Below are 12637 nucleotides of genomic sequence, written 5' to 3' on the forward strand. Positions count from 1 at the left end.
TGATGGCAATCTTCACTATAAATAGATAGGAGAATTAATGGAGAAACATAATACATGAAGAGAGAATGTGTGTGAGAAGAGAGTTTGTGAAACAAAGTCACTTTGTTGAGAGAAAAGTATTTTTGTATGAGAGTGTTATCATTCTTTGTAACTATTGAGTGAGGTACTCAGGTTTATAGAGTGATACACTGTTTGGGATGAGTTACAATCTTGTAATAATTTTTGTGACAGGAAAATACTTTGAGTCGGTTTCATAGAAGTAGGCAAGAGGTGTCGAACCACGTTAAATTCTTATATTTATTATTTTTGTTCTACACTATAATCTGTGTGTGTTCTCACGATCCTTTATAAGAATGGGTAATTTTATTTGTGAGAACATTCATTACCCAACAACATTCATATTAAACCGTTGATTTTCCAACAATTTTTCCTTTATATTGACATAGATACATACATTTTATTCTTATTCCTAGACTCAAGAATCATATGGTGGAAATTAATGTAACAAAAAATTATGGTGGTTATTAATCAGATTCTTAACTAGTGTCAATCACACAAAACATTAAACATGAATTTAATAATTTAGTTCACATAAACCATATATTCAAAAGTGAAATTAACCCTTTAAAAAATGTGAAACTAATTAATTATAAAAAGGTTTAAATGCAGGTTCATCCTAATCAAACTCTAAGAAAATTAGAAACTCATAGAAATTAGGGAAAAAGAAAACAAAGTTATGAAAGAGAAATGAGGATATAAAGCCATAAATATTCAAAAAATTATGGTGGTTATTAATTAGATTCTTAAATCCTATACTCCTATATCAAGTCATGCATATTTTTCTTTCAATCTTAATTATTAAAATATGATAGGGTTAACTTTGTTTGCCTAATGTTTATTTTTGTAGAGTTTAAGTCAAAAGATAAGGTGTATGTATATTGGGATTTGAATTTTTATTCTTAAAAGTTAGTTTAAATGTAAAGTGAAAGATTATATTTTATTAGACGAACCTTAGTTGAATGAATGTATTGAAATTTGTTTTTGTTTCAACTTCCAAGAGAGCTTATTTATTATAGTTGATGGCAATCTTCACTATAAATAGAGAGGAGAATTAGTGGAGAAACACAATACATGAGAGAGAATGTGTGTGAGAAGAGAGTTTGTGAAACAAAGTCAATTTGTTGAGAGAAAAGTATTTTTGTATGAGAGTGTTATCATTCCTTGTAACCATTGAGTGAGGTACTCGTGTTTATAGAGTGATACACTGTTTAGGGTGAGTTATAATCTTGTAATAAGTTTTGTGACAGGAAAATACTTTTTGAGTCGATTTCATAGAGGTAGGTAAGAGGTGCCGAACCACGTTAAATTCTTATATTTATTATTTTTGTTGTGTAATCTTTGTGTGTGTTCTCACGATCCTTTATAAGTATGGGTAATTTTATTTGTGAGAACATTGATTACCCAACAACATTCATATCGTTGATTTTCCAACAATTTTTCCTTTATAATGAGATAGATGCATACATTTTATTCTTATTCCTAGACTCAAGAATCATATGGTGGAAATTAATGTAACAAAAAATTATGGTGGTTATTAATCAGATTCTTAACTAGTATCAATCACACAAAACATTAAACATGAATTTAATAATTTAGTTCACATAAACCATATATTCAAAAGTGAAATTAACCCTTTAAAAAATGTGAATCTAATTAATTATAAAAAGGTTTAAATCCAGGTTCATCCTAATCAAACTCTAAGAAAATTAGAAACTCGTAGAAATTAGGGAAAAAGAAAACAAAGTTATGAAAGAGAAATGAGGATATAAAGCCATAAATATTCAAATATCGTTGCTACAACTTTCTTCAATCTTCAATGACAAAGAATAACTCTCAAAGAGTCATAATGCTACTTAATAGTTACATTAAAAGGAATAGTATTCCATAAAAGAAAATAATGCCCTTGATACATAATAACTCACATCACAACTCATCATCTTCTGACACTATTTTCTAATTATTATTTCTACCATAAGTAATAGTGTTTAACGTTCAAATACATCCATGCTATTAGAAGACCTTTTTAATGGAACAGGTCTTCAACTGAACATTTTCAATGGACAGTTTGTCATTGGGAAAAGGACAATCGAATTTCCCTTTCTCTGGCAACAATTGACAAGTGTTAGGAGTGACATTGCTCGTAACTCCAGCAACATCAGTGCAATTCCACTGAAGCTTCTTCTTTTGTTCACTCACTTGGATACTCACATTAGAAATGCAGATTCCTGTGAAAGGGTCATTAGAAATTCCTTCAAGTTTTGCAGAATATGTGACATTCGTTGCAACAACATCTCTGTAATTTATTCCAGTAATATTAGGAAGTGCTTTGGGATCAAAGGCAGGGTCAGGGTGTGATCCATAAGAGCCAGTCATCCAAAATACATATTTCATGGTGCTGAGGGTCATTCCTTTGACAAATATGTCTTTAACATATCCACCTCTACCAACTGCTGTTTTGATTCTAACTGCTGATTGAGTGTTGATGGCAGTGATATCTTCAACTCTAACATCTTGGATTCCACCAGACATTTCACTCCCTAAAGCAATCATGGCACTATCAGGGGAAATACATGTGAGCCTTCTAATGACTAGGTGTTGAGTTGGCTTTCCAAATTTAATTCCATACTCATCCCAACCACTTTTTACTGCCACACAATCATCACCAGAAACAATGTAGCAGTCTTCAATCCTAGTGTTTGTACATGAATCTGTGAACAAGAAGAAAATAAAAAGTAGGAAAAATTAGACAGTGGTTGTCAACTAATATGGTCAGTCCTAGTAACAGATTTTTTTTTAAAATATGAATGCCACTATTTGCACTACTTCAATTGAAAATATGTTAGCAAACTGAAAACTATAAAAATATATATATGTGGAGAAAGCTTATAAATTTTGTTACATAAGTTTGGCATCAAAATTCAAAAGGCAATGTAAATAAGTATATAATAGAAGAACAAACACTTTACCTGGGTCAATTCCATCTGTGTTTGGAGAGTCCACTGGTGCGAGAATGGTAAGCCCTTTTATTGTTATGTTACTGAAGATATAAAGCTTGATCAGAATAATGAAACATACTATGTACATCAAGAAAATAGAATGCACCAAGGTTGAGAAATGTGAACAAAGAAGCCTTATCAAACCTGCTGTAAATTGGATGGACAAACCAGGATGGGGAGTTGACCAAAGTGAGATTTGATATTTGGATTTGATCAGAGTACATGATCTCAATCATGTATGGCCTGGTGAGATTCAATTGGTTCTTGTGGAACTTGTCCCACCAATAAGATCCTTGCCCATCAATAGTACCATTGTGACCTAATGACCAAATTCAAATAGGTCAAATTGAAAATGACTTAGCCACTTTAAAATGAAGTTAACAACCTTTAACATTCATCTATTACTTAGGATAAATAGTTACCGGTAATTACAACATCGGTAAGGTGAGTTCCAAAAATTAGACTGCTAAACCTTCCTCCGGGAGCATCTCTTCCTCTTCCATATGAAGGCAGTACAGGAAGTTGGGGCCATTCTGATTCAACCTGTCAATGTGGTAATGTAAGTGACCCTTTAGTGGATTACACTTTATAGGAAAACAACAGTATGAATAAACAGATATCAATTTTGTTGTATTTCTAAAAAAATAAAGTGTTGTCAGTTGTTGTCGAACTAAACATTGTCTTTATCCATATTGGAAGTGAATTAGGGAAAAAAAGAAATAAGAGAAAAAGGAATATAAAGGACAAAATAAAGGAAAATCGTACTTATATGTTGACTATTTTAGTCTTTGTAATAGTAAATGCATAAGTCAAATATTTATTGTATATAATTAAAATTCAAAATAGATAAACATTTTTTAAGAATTTAATTTTTATGTATTATTAGTTTTAAATTATAGGAGATCAAATATATAGACAAATATAAAAGGAATGTAATTTGAGACGATGGAGAAATAATCCTTTTTACTAGATGTGGAGTAGTGTATGTATATCTAGCTAAGAACAAAGAAGAGAAGAATATTAAAAAAGTTTAATTAAGAGATTGAGAAAGAAGTGAGAATTTCACTCTTCAAATTGTCTATTTTAAATTATAATGTAGGACTGGAATTGATTTTCTATCTTGTGTCACATCCTTAATAAATCGCGATTGCTCAAATGCTACAAACTACAAAGTAAGAGAGCATCATATATATACTCTGAAAAATTCAATACAAAAAAAGAGGGAAAAAGTAATGGCACAGTAGGAAATACCTGAGATGCAAGAATAACAGCATCCTTGTGGAGAAAAAGAGTGAAATGGCTTGTAAGATTAAAAGGTCCTGTTAGCCATTTTCCAGGTGGCACAATAAGTTGTGCACCCCCATCAGATGCATATTGGCCGAGTTTTCTTATTGCTGATTGAAAGGCCTTTGTGTTGGATGTTTTGCCATCACCAACTCCACCAAAATCTGTCAAAACTGCACTATGCTTTCGGCAATTTATGGCATAATATTCAGTGTTTTTCAATCCTCTGCCTACCTTGCATTCTACTACTTTCACATTTAGTGATCCCAATATAAGAACTAAGGAGATCGCACCAATGACCTGCACAAACCAATAATTCATCACAAAAAAATCAACCAGAACATTTAAGAAAAAATAATTAATGCAAAAGCTGACATGTTTCCTTGTCTTAGACACAAAATAAGCATAGTGAAATGAGACTATGGTAGAGAACAAGTATATGAACAATACACCAACCAAAAGTTGGTTACAATAATTATAATTCAAATGGAAATGCATACATGCATAAGAAAAAACTGCATTTGGTGGTTATTCATGACAAAAATATGTGATCATGTACGAGAAAATTTCAAGATACGAGAATAAAATTACACAGAAAATTCTTACCTGTGAACACAGCTTCATAGTCTGAGACATGACACAGTCAGGTTTTAGTTTTCTACTGTTTCTTGCACAAATGATACAAGCATAGGCAAATATATATAGAGGAACAATGATGTTTTATTATTTTAAAATTCTCTCATTAGTCATTACTCATATTAATTAATTCACATTTTTCATTCTTCTCCTCCTGCCTCTCATTTTTTGTTAAAAATTTTACTCTATATGGAATATATGAAGACAGCTATAGTTATAAATAAATAAATACCAAAGTAATAACCTGTGTATTGACTGAATATTATTTTTAATTTCGATAGAAAAATATAAATAGCTTAAGTTTAAGAGGAAATGCATACTTTTTATTAAAAAAATGACTATTTAAACGTATAAATAGTCAACGTTTAAGATAAAATAGAAAATTCTAATATAGATTTTTTTAAAAAGTAATTCAAACTAAGACTTGAGAATTTGAAATATTAATATAAAAGGGAATTTTAATATGAAAAAAATTCTTGTAGCAAAAGGAATATTTGAAACCAAATAATGATTTCAAAATTTTTAAAATGTATAAAATTAAGTACAAAGACGTTGACACAAAGAAAGAAAGAAAAGATTCAAATCTTTTTTTTTTAAAGTTCAAAACCATAATTCTTTTATTACTTAAAATAATATACATGGGTGAAAAAAAATTCCCTCTAAAAGTTGATTATTTTTTTAATTTGAAATGCATTAAAACAGTAACATTTAATAGTAAAGGATCAATCAAGATACCATTTTATTTTGTTCCTATAATTATGGTAGTAACTAATTAAAAAATAGTTGCATTAATTTCTTAAATTAAGAAATAAAAATTTAATTATTATTCTTAGTCTTGTGTGAAAGATCACGAGTATCCCTAACCATGGTGTGACAATCTCTGATCAAAAAATTTTTACACACACATAGATAATTGAACATGATTTTTCGATTAAATAAATCGTTCATTTAAAAACTCTTTACGATTTCTTGAAAAATTAAAATTTTAATATATGACATAAATGCTTTCTAGAAAATGTATAAATATTTTTTTAAAATTAAAAAGTTATAATTAAATTCAGATATTTAATTTCAATGACGTACGTAAAAAGTGTTAGCAATATTTTCCTTCATTTTGAACTTTTTTAGGTCATTTTCAAAAAAAAATATGAGGAACATCTTCAATTTAAATATTTAGAAAAGTTTATAAATGCTTTTTTGAAATTTTTTATTTTAAAATGGAATTAATTACAGTGCACTTAACTATGACATTTTTATACATACTAGAAAAAAAAAATAAGAGATTTAAGTTCATAAGTCTACACTTACATAATACTACCAGTGTGACATAATGATGAAGGACGGATACAGTAGCGTATCAAAGGAGATCGAATTTTTATTTATATAATTATTTAAATATTGAAGTTTTAATAAATAATTGATAACTATTAAAAAATATGATTATTCTTATTTAGTGTACATGTTTCTTTAGATAATTTTGTTTTCTAACTAATTATAAAAATCACATTTAAATCAAACAGTTATTAGAAAAAATAACTCATCAAATTCAGTGATTAGAAAAAAATAATTCCTCCAATGTGAACATCTTTTAGTTATTTTTATTTTAAATTTAAAAATAAGAAAATAAAGGAAATTGGTAATTGAGGCACGTAGTATCGGTTTTCAACTTATTATAAATAATAAGTTTTAAAATATATTTATTATTAATTTTATGAATAAAATTAGAGATATGATTTACTATTAGAAAATTTTAACCAAATTTCAAGACAAAAGCATATTATTCTTTATTAATATATTTTTCTTTTTGTTTCTTCTCATATATAAACACAAAGTATCTTAAGGAAGGAGGCCAAAATCTGTTTGTCCTCTTGAATCTTGTTCTTTAAGATTGCAACGAGCTATGTGAAAAATATGCGGTTATAGATTGGATCTTTTACCCGTATTTGGGAGGTAAGAATCCAAATAAAAATGATTAGTCAATTTTTTTAATAAAAATTAATTATTAACAAAATCAGTAACATGATAAAAAAAATAAAAAAATAAACGATCAATACGAGCTAATACAGTGAGTAATGGAGGTTGGGTCAAATCCAGAGAACATGACACGTGTTAAGGAGAAGGGGCATAGTGGTCGAATTCGAACTAATACGCGTGAAAGAAACACTAATTAACTAGAAAATAACATCAAGAAAGAAAAAAAAAAAAAAAAAAGAGTCATCGCCATGGAAGTAGTTACTAGTAAGGCACAACACGCTGTTATTTTGTTGTTATCTTTCCAAATTGCAACGAGGAGGAGAACAATTTGATTTTTAATTACCATGTTAACGTTTTAATCGTAGTTGTTAGACCCAAAAATGCTGACGAACTTTTATACATATGAACATTAGTTTTTGAAAAATTATATATAAACATCCAATATGTGAATTGGCATCTAATGAGAGTGACATAAATACATGTATTACAGAGAGACACTTTGTGTCTATTTACATATTTTATATAAAAATAAAAAGAAAAAAGATTTAGAATCTAAAAAAATGTAACTAACAATATGAGAGTAATTCATAATTATCAGGAGAAAGTAATAAAAGTTTAAAATTTATTAATGATAGATAAAACAATTTAAAACTTGTGTACACCAAATGATTTGATATAAAGAGACATATAAAAAAAAAAGTGATATTTGTTAGATGTTTAAAAGATATGAATGTTAATGTTATCACTCTTAATTTTTTGTTACATGCAATTTGACTATTTACCTGTTACATAATTTAAAAGCAAATTATCTAAATTGAAATTAAACAATTGATAATTTATTGTCAGCCATCATAAAAAAAGAGTGTTAATATTTTGACACTTTAATATTTCACTAATATTTTTATTTTTTTCTATGGTATCATATTACTTATTATACTTTATATTTTTTCTCTTTAGCTGATTTCTATTAATATTTGGATGTCAAAATATATTTTTTCAAAAAAATAAAAAAGAACCTTGTATTCACGCAGCTCTCAAGTGATACTTTAACAGGTAAAAATGCCGATGTTGAGAAGTTGTGAATGTAATTTGTGATTTGTGATTCGCTGGGTTAGGCTCTCCGCAATCCCTCAGCCTCTCATTCTGCAATCCTACTTCCACATTTGTCATCGTACTTCGCTTCAACTTCTACCCTTTCTCATTCTCCAAATTACCCAAATGCCACAGTCTTCCTTTAAAAATAAAAAATAAAAATTTATATATACATATTAGATAATACCGAGTTTTTAGTTGATTTACAAGAAGCAGCAGAAATAGTATTATTATCCAATATTCCAATAATCGGATCAATGTGATGTGCCGAGACCAAATACGGTCGCATAATATACATGTGATTTGAAATAATGTTATTATCATTTACCTTACAATATTGCTAAATCATATTCAGGATACGTTTAAGAGTTGAATTTAAGAAAAGGGTGTTTTATTTATTTTATTTTTACTGAAAGAAGTGTTTGTTTCTTATATATATTTTATATTTTCAAAATAAAATTTTAAAAAATAAATAATAGATAACATGTTTGGTTGGACATGTGCAGGCCAAGACTTTACTTAAATAATGTGTTTTTCATCAAAATAAGAGTGGAACCTGTCAAAACTTGACACTACCCAACCTATTTCTATTTCTAGATTAACAGTTAGGTTCTTTAGTGCTAGTTGTTAGGTATTAGAATTGCGCTGGATGAAAGGCTTCACCGAGCATCATTTATTTTTTAATTAAGGCAAAAGCTATTTGATGAAATGGTTTTATTGTAATTTTCTCAAACAATAAAAAAAAAATTAGTGTAGGAATAAAATTACAGTAAGTAAAAGCTGTAAGAATCGGAAAAAAATGATGGGCCCAAAGGTTTTTTTCTTAGGATAATTGACCCAAAGGTTAGAGACCTATCTATTATGAAAAGTCCTCAATCGAATAGTCCAATTTTTAAAACTACATTCTATCACTTCACACTAACAAGAAAATTTTAAACAACTTTTTTTTGGGAAGAGAATTTTCTTACTTTGCATGATTAAATGAATAATACAGTACTATCACTGGCAAATAAATTTAGAATCCTTCTTTTTAATTCAATAAAAATAGTCTATCACTGTTTTTTTTTATATTATAAAGTATTCATGTCAAGAGTAGCAAGAAATGCTTAAGAAATCCTAACAAGTCCTTTTTGTATTACCTAGGGTGACTCAAGAGACTCACTCTTACTGATTGAATATAATTTAGTCTAATATCAAAGATTCAGTTGTCTAATATCAAAGACCTAATTATCGTACTTTGGACAATCCACTCATTATAGTTGGTTGGCGTACTTGGATGGATAGTCCACAATCTCTCAAGTATTGAACATGAAAGTCGTGGGCACTTTATGGTTAAAAAAATCCTCAATGGATATTTAAGTTATTGTTATACTTGACCAACCAAGTTAACTAAACGATCCAGAATCTCACTAGTGATGAGTTTAAAAGACAAGAACATTGTGTTATTTAGTGGCATAATCTTCAATTAATTTTAATAAATCTTTTTCACATGACCCGTGTAGATCAAGGGAGATTAACTTTATCTATAAAATTTGATTGAGTTCAAGATCAAAGGCCCAATTATCTTACTTTGCTAACTTATTTATTATGATCTATCAACATACTTAGATAAATGATCCATAGTCCCTCACACATTAGACCTAAAAGACATAAAGTGCTTGGTATGATTAGTCGATTTTTTCTGATGAGTTTATGCTTAATTAGTTGTCGTATCTGAATGGTATTTGATTTTTGTAGTTAAAATATTCGTAAAAGATTTTCTACATTAAATTTTACCTTTTTTTATTCTTGTTGAGTCATAATGTTTTGCTAAATAAAATGTTACAATGGGTTTAATGTAATTAAGACAAGTGTTGGGTGTGAGATGTAAGAGGTTCCCACAGCTATAGTTGTTCCACGAGGTTTAATTTATTTTTATTGAAGTGAACCGACCACCACCTCATTGTTGCACAGTACACAAAATTTTGGTCTATAATTATATGCAACCTCCCTCTCTTCACAATCATCACATCCCTTACTCGCAGGCGAACACAAACACTCTCTCTTTGCCTCTTGGCGCAATTCGATCGAAGCTATCTACCCTTCCATGGCGGCAGGACTCTCCACCGCCGCAATCTTAAAGCCCTACAATCTCGTCCAACCCCCAATCCCTCTTTCTAAACCAACCACATCACTCTTCTTCAACCCCTTAAGATGTTTCCATCACAGTACAATCCTTCGAGTTCGACCCAGAAGAAGAATGAGCGGCTTCACCGTTTGCGTCCTCACGGAGGATTCCAAAGAGATCAAAACGGTCGAACAAGAACAAGAACAAGTGATTCCTCAAGCCGTGTCAGCAGGTGTGGCAGAGAAGTTGGCGAGAAAGAAGTCCCAGAGGTTCACTTATCTCGTTGCGGCTGTCATGTCTAGCTTTGGCATCACCTCTATGGCAGTCTTTGCCGTTTATTATAGATTCTCCTGGCAAATGGAGGTATATTAATTCACACTGATTTTAGTTTTATTTAGTTTGGTCTATGTTTGTGCTATTTTTTTTTTTTGCATCTGAATATTGAGTTTGTGTTGGCATAGGGTGGAGATGTTCCTTGGTCTGAAATGCTAGGCACATTTTCCCTCTCCGTCGGTGCTGCTGTAAGTCCTATACTCCTATATCTATTTATTATGAAATTGGGTATATAATTCAATTCTGCGTCTTGAATTCAATTGGGTATGTCTAATTTTCAGGTGGCTATGGAATTTTGGGCAAGATGGGCTCATAGAGCTCTTTGGCATGCTTCCTTGTGGCACATGCACGAGGTATGCTTCCGATTCTTCAATTTTGCATTTTTTTTTTATGTGCCATGATCCAATAAATTATTTCGACAATTCAACAAAGAGAATTTTTTATAATCTCATTCATTAAAACATGAGCTTGAATTGTTGCTTTGCAGTCACACCATCGACCAAGAGAGGGACCGTTCGAGCTCAACGACGTTTTCGCGATAATTAACGCTGTCCCTGCGATCGCTCTTCTCTCATACGGTATTTTCCACAAGGGTCTGGTCCCTGGGCTCTGTTTTGGTGCAGTAAGTCAGTGTATCTTTCGTAATCTAATTTTTTAATCCCTCAATTAACGGTTTCATTGGGATCCGTTAATTGAAATTAAGAATGATAGTGGTTTGACTGTTCATCTTTGAGCAGGGCCTTGGAATCACGGTATTTGGGATGGCCTACATGTTTGTCCACGATGGATTAGTTCATAAGAGATTCCCTGTGGGTCCCATTGCCAACGTGCCCTACTTCAGAAGAGTTGCTGCTGCTCACCAAGTAATTATAAACTTCACATTTATTTAGTAAAACAAATTAGAAAAGGAACGTGTTTTGGGTGTTTGTTTCTGTTTCTTGTGGAATAGGATCTGAATTATGATCTTATGACCTTGAATTTTTGTTGTCTGTATTCAGCTCCACCATTCGGATAAATTCAACGGGGCGCCATATGGCCTCTTTTTGGGACCAAAGGTGTGAGCCACCTTCCTATTTCTCTTCTCTAGTATTTTAGTTTTTTAAATAGGTTTTATAGATCCCACAAAAAAAGACTTCTAGATGTTTACTTTTGTATTTTTTACACATTTTTTATGGTTTCATTAAATTTTTTAATAAGAGTTTTTTATCTCAAAATTTTTCATTTCAGATCCCTCGAATTTTTTTATCTATTAATAGTATTTTAAAAATAAAAATTTAATGATTAATTTATAAAACTTATTACGAGGAACTAAATATTTTTTATATAAAAAAATTTATTATCCTTTTCTGACTTTTTTCCCATTAAAAAAGGCTTTATTTGCACTATACATTCACAAAATTCACCTGTTTTTGTATTATTAAAAAATTGAAAGTATACTGCAATTTTTTTGGTACAAACACTGCAAATTTAAAATCCATTTAATTTTCGTGAGATTGGAAATTTATTTCTTTTTTTTTTCATTGGTATTTACTTCACTAGAGGTTTGCATATATTTCTTCCAGTGCTAATACCCTTTATGCGATCAATTATGGTACAGGAAGTTGAAGAAGTGGGAGGGCTAGAAGAGCTAGAGAAAGAGATAAGTAGGAGAATCAGGTCCGGTTCATGACCATGCCAAGCTAGAGTTGTTTGAAAGAATTGACTGTAGAAGAAAGGGAAACAATACAATTAATGAATGAAATGATTTGCATCTTTTTTTGCTTTCATACAGCTATATATTCATATTATAGCAGAATATAATATAAAAGAAAAATAGGTTAAAAGTTTATAGATATATGAACAGAACATGTCCGTGCCTTCGGTTATTTATTTATTCTGTTTTATTTCATAATTGAAGAGAAAATGAACATGATCTGTCGTCGTCTGTGCCTTCATTTTTTACTCACTTCTATTTCAAAAAAAGAGAAGAAAATAACATATATGTTGCCCCACCTCCAAATCCAAATCACCCCAAATTGTGTCACTCTTGCCTGATAATTTTTCCACGGGGCATGAAGCTACGTATTGCAAATTTGCAATCTAACCAGTAACCACCATTTACATGCTCTTTTTGGACTTCATCTTGAGCAGAGTTTGTGACCATATAAGTAATTTT

General features: G+C 30.2%; 2 protein-coding genes across 2 annotated transcripts; one reads left to right on the forward strand and one right to left on the reverse strand.

The window, feature by feature from the left end:
• Positions 1-2070: 2070 nt before the first annotated feature.
• Positions 2071-4976, reverse strand: LOC100795453 (probable polygalacturonase). Its single transcript, XM_003535550.4, has 6 exons — positions 4947-4976; positions 4308-4640; positions 3479-3599; positions 3201-3375; positions 3027-3097; positions 2071-2768 (listed from the first exon to the last, which is right to left on the reverse strand). The coding sequence occupies exons 1-6, from the start codon at positions 4974-4976 to the stop codon at positions 2071-2073; spliced, it is 1428 nt and encodes a 475-aa protein (XP_003535598.1).
• Positions 4977-9986: 5010 nt separating this feature from the next.
• BCH3 (beta-carotene hydroxylase BCH3) lies at positions 9987-12248 on the forward strand. Its single transcript, NM_001347675.2, has 7 exons — positions 9987-10512; positions 10611-10670; positions 10764-10835; positions 10970-11104; positions 11220-11345; positions 11481-11537; positions 12080-12248. Exons 1-7 carry the CDS (start codon positions 10129-10131, stop codon positions 12149-12151), a joined length of 906 nt encoding a protein of 301 aa, NP_001334604.1. The 5' UTR covers positions 9987-10128; the 3' UTR covers positions 12152-12248.
• Positions 12249-12637: the final 389 nt, after the last annotated feature.

Source organism: Glycine max, chromosome 10, assembly GCF_000004515.6.
Source record: "Glycine max cultivar Williams 82 chromosome 10, Glycine_max_v4.0, whole genome shotgun sequence".
NCBI lineage: Eukaryota > Viridiplantae > Streptophyta > Magnoliopsida > Fabales > Fabaceae > Glycine > Glycine max.

Excerpts from the sequence above, each read along its gene's own strand:
- LOC100795453 (XM_003535550.4), bottom strand. The coding sequence starts at position 4,976 with ATGTCTCAGACTATGAAGCTGTGTTCACAG. Across the intron at positions 3,376-3,478 it reads TACCGATGTTGTAATTACCG|GTCACAATGGTACTATTGAT; the intron begins GTAACTATTTAT and ends TTTGGTCATTAG. Across the intron at positions 2,769-3,026 it reads CACAGATGGAATTGACCCAG|ATTCATGTACAAACACTAGG; the intron begins GTAAAGTGTTTG and ends TCTTGTTCACAG.
- BCH3 (NM_001347675.2), top strand. The coding sequence starts at position 10,129 with ATGGCGGCAGGACTCTCCACCGCCGCAATCTTAAAGCCCTACAATCTC. Across the intron at positions 10,513-10,610 it reads GATTCTCCTGGCAAATGGAG|GGTGGAGATGTTCCTTGGTC; the intron begins GTATATTAATTC and ends GTGTTGGCATAG. Across the intron at positions 10,671-10,763 it reads CCCTCTCCGTCGGTGCTGCT|GTGGCTATGGAATTTTGGGC; the intron begins GTAAGTCCTATA and ends TCTAATTTTCAG.